At 43.2% G+C, this 15,626-nt stretch overlaps 1 protein-coding gene across 12 annotated transcripts in view; it reads left to right on the plus strand.

Moving 5' to 3' along the window:
* Nucleotides 1-3,402: 3,402 nt before the first annotated feature.
* Nucleotides 3,403-15,626, plus strand: part of LOC142587939 (kunitz-type serine protease inhibitor vestiginin-4-like) — a 33,033-nt gene continuing 20,809 nt past the window's right edge. Inside the window, exons 1-4 of one of the 12 annotated variants that reach the window (XR_012829643.1) lie at nt 3,518-3,609; nt 6,668-6,743; nt 10,355-10,521; nt 13,652-13,810. Coding sequence is in view for 4 of the 12 variants with exons in the window: in XM_075699317.1 (XP_075555432.1) it covers nt 3,595-3,609; nt 4,066-4,222 (172 nt within the window). In the remaining 8 variants the exon portion in view is untranslated. Of the gene's footprint in view, nt 3,445-3,474; nt 3,610-4,065; nt 4,223-6,667; nt 6,744-9,672; nt 9,689-10,354; nt 10,522-13,651; nt 13,811-15,626 lie in introns of those variants that run through there. The other 11 variants (XR_012829644.1, XR_012829645.1, XR_012829646.1 and 8 more) reach the window with 11 other exon arrangements.

Here is a 15,626-nt window from a genome sequence, read left to right on the forward strand (position 1 = left end):
CTTTGTTACTTTTTATTTCTTAAGCATGCTATTCTTTTTATCGCTCTCCTGTTATGTTTGGAGCATAAAGACGATGGTTTTTAGGAAAGGAGCGTTGACACTAAACTTATGTCTGATCACGAGTGACCATTTTTCCTTCTTCATTGGGTTAATAAAGCTTAAATGTTATCGCTCAGTACGGGACACGCCTGCATCTATGGGAAGTTTCTCGAGTGTTACCGATCCGGTTGTTTGCTGTCACCGAACATTCTGTATCCTGATCGTATGCGCGACGTGAATTGTTTAGTACTTTCAGGAAGATGCGTGGGCACTAGCGATTACTCTGGCCCCTGCGATGGCTCATGTACAAACGCCGACGCGCTTGCCCCGCAAATCAGAATACGGAGATCACCGACTGTGTTCGCCACTGTCGTTGTGTTTTGAGTGTAACTAGTTCTCATTGGCACAGGTTCACCCAAAACAATTTTTTTTGACATTCGCATTTTTGTACGACTCTCTTCATTGTCATAGCTACGTGACAACACACAAATATATATGTATGTATGTATATATATATATATATATATATATATATATATATATATATATATATATATATATATATATATATATATATATACATGTGTGGTGCCGTTATTTTGCGCAAAACAAATATATCAATATGTCACGTAGCACAACAGAATCAAGATTCTGTTTGAAACCTTCGCTCGCAGCAGTGGAATGAGCTGAGCTCCCGATAAGTCAGAATTTATCAGGATACGAGGTCCAGGCCGTCAAGCTCACAAGCCGGTGAACCTCTTTCTAGGAGACAGCCAGATAATGGAGGTCCAGAAAATGTGAGTCCTCGGACTGTGGCTGCAAAGCAATAAACGAGTAGACCACACCATTAAAACCCTTAGGACTATGGTGAAACAGATCTCCCGTATGATCCGTAGAGTAACTTATCACCGAAAAGGTTTCAAGGAAACAGACGATCCGGCTCATTCAGGAATTTTGTGCTAAGTCGTCTCACATATAGCCTCCCTTTCCAGCACCCCACGAAAACAGAACTAAAGGCTCTAGATGCGTTGATTAGAACGTCGTACAAAGCGGCTCTCAGCCTACCACAGGGAACCTCCACTGAACGCCTGCTGGCCCTCGGCATTCACAATAACTACGAGGAGCTACGGGCGGCGACGCTCATATCTCAACGGGACCGGCTTAGCTTAACCTCCTCTGGCAGAAAATTACTTTGCCGCGTGGGTTACCCTACTCGTCCACAGTATGTGGGAGAAGAACTCGAATCTCTACCCAAAGTCCTTCGTGAAAGGATCATAGTAGCCCCTATCCCTAAGAACATGAGTCCAAAATACCACCGGGGACGTAGAAGTGCTCGAGCTCGAAAGTTAATGCAGCAATTCGGTGGAAACCCGAATACAGTCTACACAGATGTCGCTCGATGTGGTGCTTACAAATACGCCCTCGCAGTGGTAGGAGCGGCCGCAAATCAAGGGCTTGTGACTTGCGCCACGGCTAGAGCTGCATCTGCGAATACCGCAGAAGCTTCAGCCATCGCGCTAGCTATTAAAACTAAGGACGCTCTGGGACAATCGTCGATAACTCTTACATATTCCCAAGTCGCATGTAGACTATTCCTCACCGGGAGGCTACCACACAGCACCACTCACCTATTAAGATCCAACCTAACGCAGAAACACATGATCATCCGGTGCCCGGGTCACGCTGGACTCGAGGGCAATGAGAGAGCGGACGGCGCAGCTCGTGCTTTTGTCAACCGAGCGGTCGACCACTCTGACGAAAATCCCTTTTTACCACGAGACATCCTTGAGCACCAGCGGCGCGAGCGAAGAAAGTACAGTCCACCACACCCTGACCTATCCAGGCAGGACTCTAATGACTGGCGCCGAATACAGACGCACACATTTCGAAACCTTCATTTGAAAAATGCCATTCACCCAACGCTGTACAGCGTTCGCTGTCCTTGGTGCGGAGGCCGGCCAACTCTCGCCCACATTACGTGGGACTGCCAGAACAGGCCACCCAAAATTAATACACCAAAAATGGCCGGCAAACTTTCCGGAAGGGAGCAGTGGGAGACTTGGCTCACCAGCGAGGATCGGGAGATGCAACTTGCGCTGCTCGACCAAGCACGGCGGACCGCTCAAGCCAGTGGGGCCCTGGACTAGGGGCTCCACCCACTCGCTTTCTGCATATTTTTCCTTTTAAATAAAAGTTTTGATATATATATATATATATATATATATATATATATATATATATATATATATATATATATATATATATATATATATATATATATATATATATATATGCCATCGCTTGAAGATGCTCAGATTATATTTTTCATTCGGCCTAATTAGATAATTAGTGTTAAGTATTTAGCTTCTGAAATCACATAACTCGATTTAAAGTGTCAAACAGACAATTGTAGAGCAACATGTAAAACTCCCGATAGAGCTTTCTGTTTCTCAATACTTCTACATAAACGTAATTTTCCGACCGTGAAAGAAACCCACAAATTCAAGGAAAATTGACGCCTGAATTGCCTCTCGAGGCACTTTGCCGGTATCCACGGGCTTCTTTCACGCTCCGAAAAAGTTGCACGTAGCATGTATCGACCAGGAGAAAACTGTACGGGAGTTTTTCACCTGGCTGTGTAATTTTCTCATTGCCACTTTTCATATAAATCAAATACTTGAGAAGTTGAAAAAATGGTTAGGACTAATTATCTAATTAGGCGGAATGAAAAAATTTGCACCTCGGCCCTGTTCAGCTACGTGAGATATGCATATTTTTATTGTTTGGCTCAAGGTACCTGGGACGCTATGTATATAGACGCCAGAAAGAGGTGATTAACTTTTTGGAGGTAAGACGTCTTTATGTAACAATTTCAGCTGGTTGACTAGCCTTCGTCAGAGTAGAGTAACAATTCGTAACTCAGTAACACATGTAAAACATGCGTTACTGTACTCTGACGAATGTTGGTACACGAGCAGAAAATGTTAAGTGAATATGAAATAGTCCTACTTCCAAAAAAATGTTTGTATATGTTACGTTCGGTCCTGCATGCTGAACTTTGAAGAAACCCCCAATATGTATTTCTGCCTTTCCTCCACATGCAAGTGTTTTCTCGTCATGACATAGTGGTTCCTACTAGAAGTTCCCGTTATCGCCTGAAAATATGCTTCCACTTTTCTAAATTGTGTAAGAAATCTTACGATACTCAAGGCTTTTACGTTTTAGGTTTTTTTCCTATGTGATCTCCTTGAAAAAGTTCTTTCTTTGAGAAAGAGGAGACTATTACAATGCACCATGTGAAATTGCACAAAGATAAATAGATCGCGTTTTATTCCGAAGCGGCTCAGCCTGCTTTGACGTCAACGAATTGTCGGTGGTTACACAAATACTTTCTGCAAATGAAAGGTAAAGGAAAAAATTGAGCCAACTGTTCAGATTTTAGGCCTATATATATACGAATCCTTAACATCATCGAGCTCTTCTATTTACGTATTTTACGGGGAAGCTCAGGGATGAAGCTTAATATTTGCTTTCTTATTTCGTGCGCACTTTGTCATGCATATGGAGAAGGTGAGATCTTTCTTACAGATACTTTTTCATTGCCTCCTTATTTCATGCGTAATATGTATGCAAATGTGTAAAGCTTAAGATACGGATTATTATTTCTGTGGCCCATTTATAGCCTAATAACACAAAACTATATAGATGACCAACATTGGTAAAGTTGATCGAAGTAGGGACAAAATGAATTTGTATAAAATGCCACAAGGGAACGTTGATTGTACGCAGGTGGTGCACGGGATCTCACAAATATTACTTCTATTCATCTTTCCACAATGTTCATGGGGCATGCAAGCGCAGTTAATATTGCTTTCTTCGGTAATCTATGTCTCAAGTCTCTGACTATAATGGGGTAATTTGGGAGATCACAGTACTATTTGACTAAGTATGAGAAGCGCATGGATACATGTTCAGGTGTGGCACACAATATGCAAAAATCCATGCCAGGTAATGCTGCATATGCAGGTTCAGCTCGTAGCGAAATGGCGACAGTGGAAGCTTCTACAGTCATCGGGAAATGAGATGACCAATATGCGGTGGATAAACGACTTTAGGTCCCGGGAGACAAAAATCGGCAGATCGCACGCCTTGTCGGGATCAATGTTATGCGAAGCCATGTACGGTGAGCCTACCAAGTTAACGAAATGACCATATGAGCACCAAGACGTAGGCGGCTGTGTCATGATCTCCATGGCACACATGTCATGACCAATCGATTATGTTCGTCCTACACTCTTGTCATACTATGCCAATTTCGGTACCTACCAAGATGTAGGCGACTGTTTTATGACCTACATGACAAGCATGTCAAGACCTATCATTTATGTTCGTCCTACACTCTTGACATGATATGCCAATTTTGGTGCATACCAAGTTAACGACACAACCATGAGAGCACCAAGACCTAGGCTGCTGTTTCATGACGTTAATGACACACATGTCATATCATTCAGGTCATGACCGATCTTTAATGTTCGTCATACACCAAGACGTAGGCGCCTGTTTCATGACCTACATGATATGCATGTCATGTCATTCATGTTATGGCCTATCATTTAGGTTCGTCATACAATCTTCTCATAATATGCGAATTTTGACACATACCAAAACGTAGGCGGCTCTTTCATGACCTTCATGACGCACATGTCATGATGTTAATGTGCATCACCGATCATTTATGTTCGTCATACACTCTTGTCATACTATGCCAATTCTGGTATATACATAGACGTGGGCGGCTGTTTCATGACCTACATGACACGCATATCATGTCGGTCATGTCATGACCTAGTATGTTCGTCATACGCTCTTGTCATAATATGCCCATTTTGGTAGATACCAATTGACCAAAACGACCATGAGAGCACCAAGATGTAGGCGGTTGTTTCACGGCCTACAGGACACACCTATCATGACCGATCATTTATGTTCGTCGTGCACTCTTGTCATGACATGACAATTTTGGTACATACCAAGGTAACAAATCGGCCATGAGAGCACCAAGACATACGCGGCGGTTTCATGACGTACATGACACACATGTCATGGTATTCATGTAATGGCCGATCATTTATGTTCATCATACACTATTGCAATACTATGCAAATTTTCGTACAGACCAAGTTAACCAAACGACCATGAGAGCACCAAGACGTAGGGGCTAGATAGCTACTGTCAAAGTGGGAAATCTTCGCCAAGTAATTCTTCGCATTTAAAAGGTGCGATGGTGGAACAGGTCTTTAAAGAATGGCTGTTATTGTGCATAGAATATGAGCACATCAGACTTGTTTTACCTTATTTGAGAAAGTCTAGCGGTACATAAGGTGGAAAAAACATTTTTTTTATGTTCTCGATGATCTTTTATTGAGTAAATTTACCAACGGCCGTACTGGTGTCGCACATCAATGTTGTAGAAGAGGAGAACCGTCAGCGTTTGTGAGCGCCTAATGCAGGGATTAGGTATCTTAAGTTCGATGTAAACAGTGCCTGGCACTCACGTAGCACGGTGTGGTACAAGCACACCTACCCAGCAGGAAAGTGAATATTTGTCTGCACAATGCTCATGCAAACGCTTTCGCAGCATGACACACTCTTTGTCCGCGGAGAACCCTTAAGTGTTTACGCGCCGGCAGCGCAAGCGCACCAATACATTGGCCGCACAGTGGCTGTGGTGCCTACGGAGTGAGCAAGGTATGATTGACCACGAATGCTTTGCGCAGGAAAATTAGGGCACATATTACGCATGTATTCGAATCATCGTAAGGGCCAGTCCTTTTGAAATCTTTAAAATATGTGCATCGCAGAAATCCAACAGGTGTGCAAGACACAGTTCAGATTTATATACTATCGATAGCCCCTTGTGTTGTTTGGCGTCGTTATAACGTACATGTGCCAGGTTTCGCTGTACAGCGAATAAGTCCACGCCTCCTCGGTAAGACGGCAGAACAATGAGACTGTGGATTCAAGTAATTCACGAGACCGTGGATTCCGCTTGTAATATGAGCGACGTACTTTTCAATGCAACATCTCCGAGGCTTGCACAATTCATTATAGTACTCTTACGACGATTTACATTTTTTTATTCAGCAATGAAACGGTCTAGAAGACACACAGAGCTGGTGGAATAAGGCGCTAAAATCGGTGACGTAAAAACGGAGCACTGCTCTTCAACAAATGTAATGATGTCGTTGAGTGGAGTGAAGTTGAAGGGGAACCAATTTATGTGTTATTGCGTAATTCCGCAGAGAACTGATCCAGTCACGAGAACACCTGTAGGGGTTGTAGACAGTAGATAATTCTGTGCGCTATGGTGCGTCTCTTTTTCTTCGAATAGAAAAGTAGACTTGTGGAAGATTACTGAAATTTGGCGTACTCAGGTGCATCCCTTGAAGAGTCAAACAATAGTGCACGGGAAATAGTAATGTCAATGTGGTTAACTGAAAAGTTTCCCACATTGTACAATCCACATAAGATATGATTTTGTATTCAATTTGATGAAGTAGCAGGTGGATAGTCTGATAGAGCTTAATAAAGGACAGTTAAAGACCCTCAACGTCGCCTCTCGAAGCTCAAGATCCCATGGAGAATAAGGTCTCAGAAGAGTCAACAATGTAATCACTGGCTGTTTTCTAGAAAGGCACAAGGTAAGTGATATCTCATTTTTTATGAAATATACTAAGGAAGTATAAGTACAGGTCCTTCATTTGATGAATTTTTCTTGTCTCTCTAGAAGAATGACGAGGAAAGGTCCTAGAGCACCTATTCCTTTATGGGAGCTCCCTTTCACGGCCCGCATTACGCAAACTTTTGTTACCCATAATTTACGTCATAGTCCACGCCAAATGAATAAATTGGGCTACACGACTGTGTGTGCTCATGGCAATTATTGAACAATGTTTCGCTCGCGAACAAGATATTAAATTACTAGAAGCAATTACTGCGACTACTGGCACAATTGAGTTTAAATGAGACAAGGTCTCTTAGGTTTATTTCCCTTGTCTTAATCTCTTACTCTGCGCCCCCTCAAAAACCCCCAATGTCAACATCAGGAGCGCTGTTTAGTACAAACGGACTTGCGAATGAAAACCTCTGTATTAAAATGAAAATATTGCGTAGAAAATACGAGTTATGTTGTGTGTCGTGTACATCTCTTGTTTTAAACTGGACATCGATATGAATATATCTATAAAGTGGCAACGACAAAAAAAGCAGCTCTTAGCAAAGCCAGGCAAAGCTAAATGGGATTTCGTTTGTTTTTGTATGTTTTTATACCAAAAAATTTAGGCATTTGTGCCCCTTAGTCTTCTGGCCTATTGTTTTAATGGTGCATGCATTTTTCAAAAGAAGCTGATTTGCTTCAATGAATAGTCATGTGAAAACTTGCACACGCCTCCGTGTAGTGAGTCAGTGTGTGAAAACAACGCACATCAAGTAAGCTTCTCACAACAGCGATTACAAAGCGAGTCGCTTAAGTTACATAGCGAGTCACCTAAATATTACAAAACACGAAGAACGCAATTGGAGCACTGGTCTTAAAGCACTCACAGTTGGTAGTTAGATAGAGAGACAAGTAAGTATACTTAAATACCAAGAATGTTTCGAATAAGCTTTGGCAAATTGAATTTATGAACGCCTAGGGCGCAGGTATAATTTCCTACCTATACAGTAAGTGTACAGTATTATGTAAATGTTTCGTCCAGTGTGGTACTTGCATGGTCCAGTGCCACCATATACCACGACACTGTAAGTTTCTCCTATGTTTATTTGTAAGGAAGATATTTGTGCATTCTTTATCAAACCCACGTTTTTAGAGTGTGCTCTTTGATGGACAAAACTTTTTACCCGAAATGTCTAGGAAAGTAAGCTTTTCTGATATGCTACCAAAATACTTGTGAAATTTGTCCTGCAATTAGCCAAATTGTAGACCTGTATGGATAGTTACAGTATAGATGCGTGCGACAGTGTCGCAGAATGCAATAACTTCCGTATTAACATTAAGGTGTTTGTGTGCGGTGCGATTGCCTCTGCTAAATGATTACGCGCATGCTTTGGTGCACCAGTGACACTTTTCATCCTTCCACCATTTGATTCTCAAATCTCTGCATGAGCAAAACAGCGATAAATGTCCTCGAAAGCAGCAACGCAGATAAGAAAACTCGTACATGTATGGCAATGAATAAGAATTGTGCATAGCGATAATAAAGAAAGACAAGATCGATGTCAGGACATTCTCTAGATAAGGAAACCCCCTTGCCGCACACTCAAAAGATGCAAACCATAATGTTGCCTTCGAACGAAGCAAAATGGAACTAAATGAGACAAACCAGCAGCAACGACTGATATTGTAGTGATGGTATATACAATATACCAGATTGAGCTTCAACCATTTGAATGAAAACCTGCCTTGAGTTTCCATTCACAGTTGAAGTACAGCCAAAAAGAAAAAAAAATGAATGTAAGCATCTCAGACCCGGCCTTGCGCAGCATCGTTACATAGCCATAAAAATCGAACACCCTGTCATCCATACCCTATCCCTCCCCCTCATCAGCAACACAAGAATGATGACAGAATTTTCTCGACACAGCCAAATCTCTCTATCCAAACATTCAGAATAGACGGGCCATTCGACGAAACCAAAATTCTTACAACGGAAACGAACCAACGAAACCGATAGCCTAAACCATTCCAAAGGAAACCTGCCATCAGGTCCTATACACGATAAGCGCAGCAGCATCCCTGACCGCACCCAGCCTGCCACCCTACAGTAGCCAAGAATGATTCATCATCCCCTCCTTCGCCCCATCCCTGCTTCCCTCCCCTACCAGGCCATGAAAGCTTAAGTGTTGCGCCTCGACATCTTGGTCGTCATCTCCCCTGAAGAAAATGCCGAGTTGGTTCCGAAAAGTCGGGGAAATGAATCTATTTTTTGGTTGGAGCTACTTCAAAGTCATAATTAACCCTGCCAGACTGGCAATTCTGTCAAAATGTTTCGCTTCAAGTCTAAGTGTAGTTATTGTCGTGCCGAAGAAATGCTGGGTTCCGCGGTGCAAAACTGAAACCCCCACACGTAATATTCACGCATCAACTAGACACAGAAGGAGCATAGATAAAAGGGAAATATTGCATAGAACTGCATGACTAATTATTTCAACACTTTTTCATGTTATCTGCAGAACATTTCTTCTCCGTATAAAAATGTCCGCAAGTGTTCTGTGCCAAAGCCGTAACAAAACAGCTGCTTAAGGTGGCCTTTCCTTTCACTATTTTCTCAACAAGCTGCAGTCCGAAAACTCGGCGGCAATATAAAAAGAAAGGTCCTCTCATTGTAACTTTGGAAATGCACCTTACTTTCGTCGTCATCACTGGACCTCTGCGCAAGGGCACAAATTTGTTTCTTTAACTTCACCACTTGCCTTTGTTCTCGTAGACTCTGTAAAACGCTTAGTCATGTAGCTCCTGACATTTGCTGCAACGAAACGGCTGCGGGAGGTGCTTTTACAAAAAAAATTGCGCATAGAAATGCGAGCCGCACATGCTAAGTAATGTAGCCAACGATTTTTGGGAAGCTGACGACACTTCTAAATATGGGTAGCTTAGTATTAATGTTTGTGCATCTGCATGCTCGATAGGAGGAGATTTAGTTTACAAAGCTTTATTGAAGACAATATTACGCAGTGAATGTTTCTTTTGCCGGCAGTGGTTTTACTTTTGAATATGATGGTCTGCAAAGGCCGGGATTCGTCACCCTACCTTCCAAAGTTACCCTGTCAGTGCCTGCCGACTTATTGACTCTATGCTACTTTATTTGATTACGTGATCCAGTTTCCATCACATGCATATTTCAACTAGTAAAAAATACTAATTTCGGCCCAGTGATATCACACTGCTCTGCAGCAGGAGATTGAGTTTCATAAAAGCTGCAACATTCAATGCTAAGAGGGAGGGGAGTTTGCTGCAGCAGGTACCATCAAAGGAAAAGCGTATACGTTTAACATCAAATTGAGTCTGTTAATCTAAGCACAAATTTACCGAAACTTCCTCGTCCAATGCCGCATATTTACGACATGTAAATTTCACTGCTTTTGTCTTGGCGTGCTTTCAACGCCCGGATCAAAAAGCAGAGAAAAAATTGGCACATCTCCTTGAGACTGCATATCTGCGGGAACAGACATGTCAGACTGCTTATGTGCAAGAATGAGCAAACATTATACCGTTTGTAGAACTTGGAACATTATGAACGTGCTCAATTTGCAGGTTCATGACGTGGCACCACCTCCTCCCCTTTGACTGCACCGTCACATGCCTGATGACGGAGGTACTGGGCAACACACTATAGTGAGGCAGATGGCTGCGACGTGGCCACTACAATGACGCTTGGCATACCTTTAGTCAGCCAGAACCATGAAGCCACCGCGACTATGGTGAAGCGTGTTCGTTTCCTACCCTGTAGGCCCGTGTTCGGTCCCAACCTAGGCTTAAGTCTGCCTAATTTCCTTTTCAAAGGCATTTATTTACCTTGCTTCCAGGACGCTATCTGAGAATTTCCAATTAAATCTCAGCACTTTTGACACGTTCTTACTGTTTGCGCCATCGGCCATTTTCGGTGCCATCTTTCTCGTGTAATCGCGCATATAATGGTGTCGTGTTAAGTCAAAAAAATTATAGAGCACGTTGGCCAGACTATCGCCTCACAAACGTCCGTGAGAGTGATCTGTTACTGGGGAAATTTATTGAGAATAAACTGTGCTGCATATAATAATCTTTTACCCAGTAAACATATCTAAAGCTTTTTTTTTGGTATCGAATTTCGGAAACCACCCTGACCCTAAACATCAGTTTAGGGTCAGGGTGGTTTATAAAGTTTTATATCAGCCGCTTGCCAAATGCTTCTATTATCAAACTTTAACTCGAACTAATGGCTGCAAATTATGACACTTGTGGCTGAATTCAATGTAGGGCTGGGGTATTCTCCACAACATCACGCGAAATTGCGGGTAACTATGTTGCTCCATTACATGACATGTCGTCTCCTCTATGCCTCTGCATGACTTTCACTGATCTATATCCATGCTCAGAATCCTCAGACGCACTCATGTGATTGCATATATATACCGCCGCTTTGCTGCGTCCTAACCTTGTGCCTATGATATTCCGTTCCATCGCTTGTTTTGCTGGGCATACATAAGTAGTTATTTATGTTAACCTACCGCTTCATAGGTAAATGCTGTCAAAATTTATGACTGGTATACGTTTCCAGAATAGTGGTAACCTGCTGCTCCTAACATAAATACATATGTTCTTTACTTATGTCGTTGGTATCATTGTTTACTGTGTGACCTCTTGACCAAGATAAGGGTAATCGTCGACGAGTTTCGCCCAGCAACTCTTCATAAATTGTTCTATTTGTCTGGACTCTAAAATACCTATCACGTACCGCCATTATGAAACTTATACTATTTCACTGAAGTTCAACTATTATTGATCATGAAGCCTTACCCTTCTTAATTAGGGCAGCTCTTCAGTTTATCAGCATAGTAAACAAGCCGCACTTCGCATGCACAAGGCACATGGGCTGAAAGGAAACAGTAGGAAGAATGGGGAGGGGGCGTCTAATAGAAAGGAGCAAATAGTGAACTGGTGCAACAACTGTGATTGTAAGGAGGCCAAGTAGGTGCCTTTTTTTCTGTAGTGACAAATAGCTCTTAGAGGCAAAGAATCAGCCAGACGGGGAAAGATTAATAAGAAAGAATAACCATTACAATCAAGCCAGATGCCCTTTTGAAGCCAGAACACGAAAGGGCGCATTGAGCATAACAGAAGCTTTCTGTAGCAGCGACACGAAATCTAAATTACCCTTCGGCCACGTCACGAGCGCTCCACGACGGAACAGACAGAGAACGCCTCCTGCGACGTTAGCGAGCCAGCCGCTGCACGAGGGGTGAAAGCATCGCCACGACGCCACGTCACCAGCGCGCATCCACGGAGCAGATACTCGACGCGACGCCGCGGAACGAGAGCGGTCATTGCCAGCGACGCAGTCGCGCAATGCGCTTATTCGGGTTGCGCCGCCTCGCCCTCGGATGCCGCCGCATGGCCCATATCTTTCTCTCTCTCTCTCTCTCTCTCTCTCTCTCTCTCTCTCCCCGCTAGGGTTAGTTGCGGCACGCCACTGCCCGCCTTATGGCCGCTGCTGCAACTCGGTCTCTCGTCGCGCAGGACGTCGAGGTAGCATGCTGCGTTCGCACTGAAGGGTTCTGCTACTTGCTAGTTCGGGCAGCACGTACCGCTTGGTACATTAGACGCAGCGCAAAACACAAAGAACAGCTAAGCGGCATTCAGTTGGACAATAAGGCTTCCGCGTTCAACACTCACAGGTAGTGCTTAGGTGTCCTCGGATTATTTACTCCTGAGGCTTTGCCACAAGGCGCAATCAGTAAAAATCAAATGCATCGCGCTCTGAATCGTCTAGTAACTGTTGCATTGTGGCTGTTGTAGTTTTGCAGTACTCATCGGTTTCTAGTTGATACCTTATAGCCTCCGCAGCTTGATCGCGCGTGCCCGGCTACAAACATGTTAAGCATCTCACATACCTACAACGCCGGGGATATCGGAAAAGTCCAATGGTTGTGCTGATGCGAAGCATTCTTTGCCCTAATACGGGCACTTTGCGGCAGGTCCGTGCGTAGGTATTTACTGTCGGGACAAACATTGTGGGCCTTTGTAATCAAAAGAAATGCATGGACAACAGCGGAAACGAGACTTTGTTTTCGAGCACAGTAAGTCAAATGCTCTATCGACTAGGCCAAGATCTTACGCCAAACCCTCTCTTGCGAAACTGGCCTAAAGTTTTTAGTCATCTGGGCGGTACGTCACGTGCGAGTTTTTCATGTTTTATCGTCGCAGACAACGTTTTGTGGCGCCTTGTTGGACTGCATAATCTCTGCACACATTTCGTCAACTTTCATCATAGAAGATAAGAATGCGTAAAAACCGTGTGATGCTCCACCGTAATCATGATCGGCCTAGGCGGAAGAAGACGACCTTTCATTGCCGGAGTGCTAATACAGCTGTCCTTATAACATAGCCATCTTCACTCACTATCGCATACAGTGAGATCTAAAGCGCCAAAGCGCGACGCAATGAAGTCGCTTGTTGTAGCTCATGTTGAGAGCCGTAGCACGGTTGTATTACATGTTGCGGCTGTTGAAGTCATAACTCTTTTTTCTGGAGTTTATCATCGTCTAGTACCTACGTGAAACCCAACAATGGGCACATCGTAAGCTTGCATCGGACTGCTGCAGTAGAAAGCACTCCATTTGCGTCACTCGATCGTCGTAAACGTTGCCTTGCTGCTGTCGATTTAGAGACATTCCCCTTTGTCCATGTTTTTGTCTGCGACATAAGTCCACCTGGTAGCCCTTTCCGTAAATGCAAATGATGCTTGATAGCCAGCTACCAGCAAAATTTTCACAATAAACTATTATGGCAGTGACTGGTAACTGTTGCAGCCCGGAACTTGTGAATGCATACTTCTGGTACCTACATTTGCAGAGGAAGCTGGTGCATTGGCGGATAAAGGCAGATGCGTCCCACATTAATTTCGAAATTTTGGTCCAACATGATTGGCGCAGCGAAAGAGAAACGAAAGGTGGTCTGCAACATAAAAGTATCAACCAAGCCATTTGGAAAAAAAATGTAGTTGTGTCGACTGTGAGTATGACCTTGTATCATTGTTACCTCCATACGCAGGTGTATGAACTCATGACATTTCGAATTTTGTGGCTCATTTGAAGTAAATTAGGTTTTGTAGTTCAGTGTTTCAAAGTTGTACATTCGGCTGCATGTGACGTCACGGTGGATTTCGCCTGATAATTATCGTAGAATTCATTTAACTAACTAAGATGACTGAGTTTAGAATTTTCCCTGACGTTTTGTAGGGTTAACTCCCGTAGGCTTTGGGCATCTCCTGCTTCTCTTGCACTTGTAGTCGGCATCATTCACGCGTTTCTATCCCGTAGGAATGCGCTGTTAGAATTGGGTAGTGAGGTGGACCCTCCAAAGTTGAGCGTTCGCTTCCCAAAATACAGGCCGTAACCACTAAGCTGTCCTTGTGACCATTAGCGACAGTAGTTTCACTAGGAGCAACTTGTTAAATTGGTGGGCAGTGCTCGTCATTTTCCTTTGTGTGAAGCATGGACAATACATAGAAGGTAATCTTGCACTTTGGTACGCTGAGTCTGTCGACTAACAATTTCAACTTATTGCTACTACCATAAAGCAAGTTAACGAGGTTAATTAACACGGTGTTGTCGGTTATGATATGACGCAGAGCAAGTTTGATCTTGTGGGATTATGATGGGCAATACATGTAGTGGTATTTATTTCACAGCGTTTCTGTTGAACAGTTCCACTCATCTCCTCTTACGCAGCCTCTTTAGTCGTGTGCTACACAATGATTGGTTGACGAGTTTGGTACAAAATGAGGTGAACGCAATGGGTGGGTGCTCCTCCATAAATTCACCAAACTTTGCACATCGGTGCAAAACTGTTGCAAACGCACTGCATATGCTTCAAAATCAGGGCGTGCTTCTTCAAACTGTAAATAAGCCCTAAAACCTAAGCTATTACCCAGCGGAAATCTTGAGTAGGTATGACTTATGAGAAATGCTGCCAATTAAGTTCGGAAACGTAGCAGAAGCTCTCGATTTTTGAGTGTAGGTGTTGATATGAGGAGCTCGTTGAGCTGAGTTATCCATCGGAAAATCTTTCAATAGGACGCCTTTGTTTTTTTTTCTATACTGTATTCTACACTCAGCCACTTTAACAATTCGAAGAACTGGGTCTTGCACTGTCCGATGGCCCGATATTCTTGGCGATCAGTAGCAAGTCTTTTCGAGATACTTTCAAAGAACCATTGTAGAGTGGTTGATAACTATCTTTTTGACCATGCAGAATCTTCAGTGCTTTTAAAGGTTGTCACGTGGAATGCGAGTTTTGTTCTTTTAATAACCTGGCTTGGCTTCCTTGTAGAACTTAATCAAAGCAAATCAGCCAGCACTTTCTCCTAACGTTAAAACAAGGCTCTGGAAGTCATCTCTGAAACGTCGATAACTTCTGAAACTACTACTTTCGCCTCCAAGCATAAGAGTTCGTTGTTTATTTTTTGGTACACTTGTTCGAGTGTACGACTACACACTCACACTATCCAGAAGCTTGTCTGTGAATAAAGACAATGTGGATATACGGCGCAAGGTACATTTGGAATCTTTCAATGCGTGGTGGCATCACGTCCACACATGACTTGCCTAACAGTCTCTAGACAGTCATCCGCCGCTTCAGTGCAAAAACTTTAGCGCAAGAAACTTTTCGTTTGAGTATGTGACCCTTGGGATCTGTGCGTATCTGGGCATTAAACAACAAACGGTACCTCAGCATCCTCAGTGGAACAAATGAACGCCTTGAAGCACATATATATTTTATTGATAGGAATATTACCTTGTATTTGTCACGTGCACTTGCGCGTCTG

The sequence above is a fragment of the Dermacentor variabilis genome, chromosome 7, assembly GCF_050947875.1.
Source record: "Dermacentor variabilis isolate Ectoservices chromosome 7, ASM5094787v1, whole genome shotgun sequence".
Lineage (NCBI taxonomy): Eukaryota > Metazoa > Arthropoda > Arachnida > Ixodida > Ixodidae > Dermacentor > Dermacentor variabilis.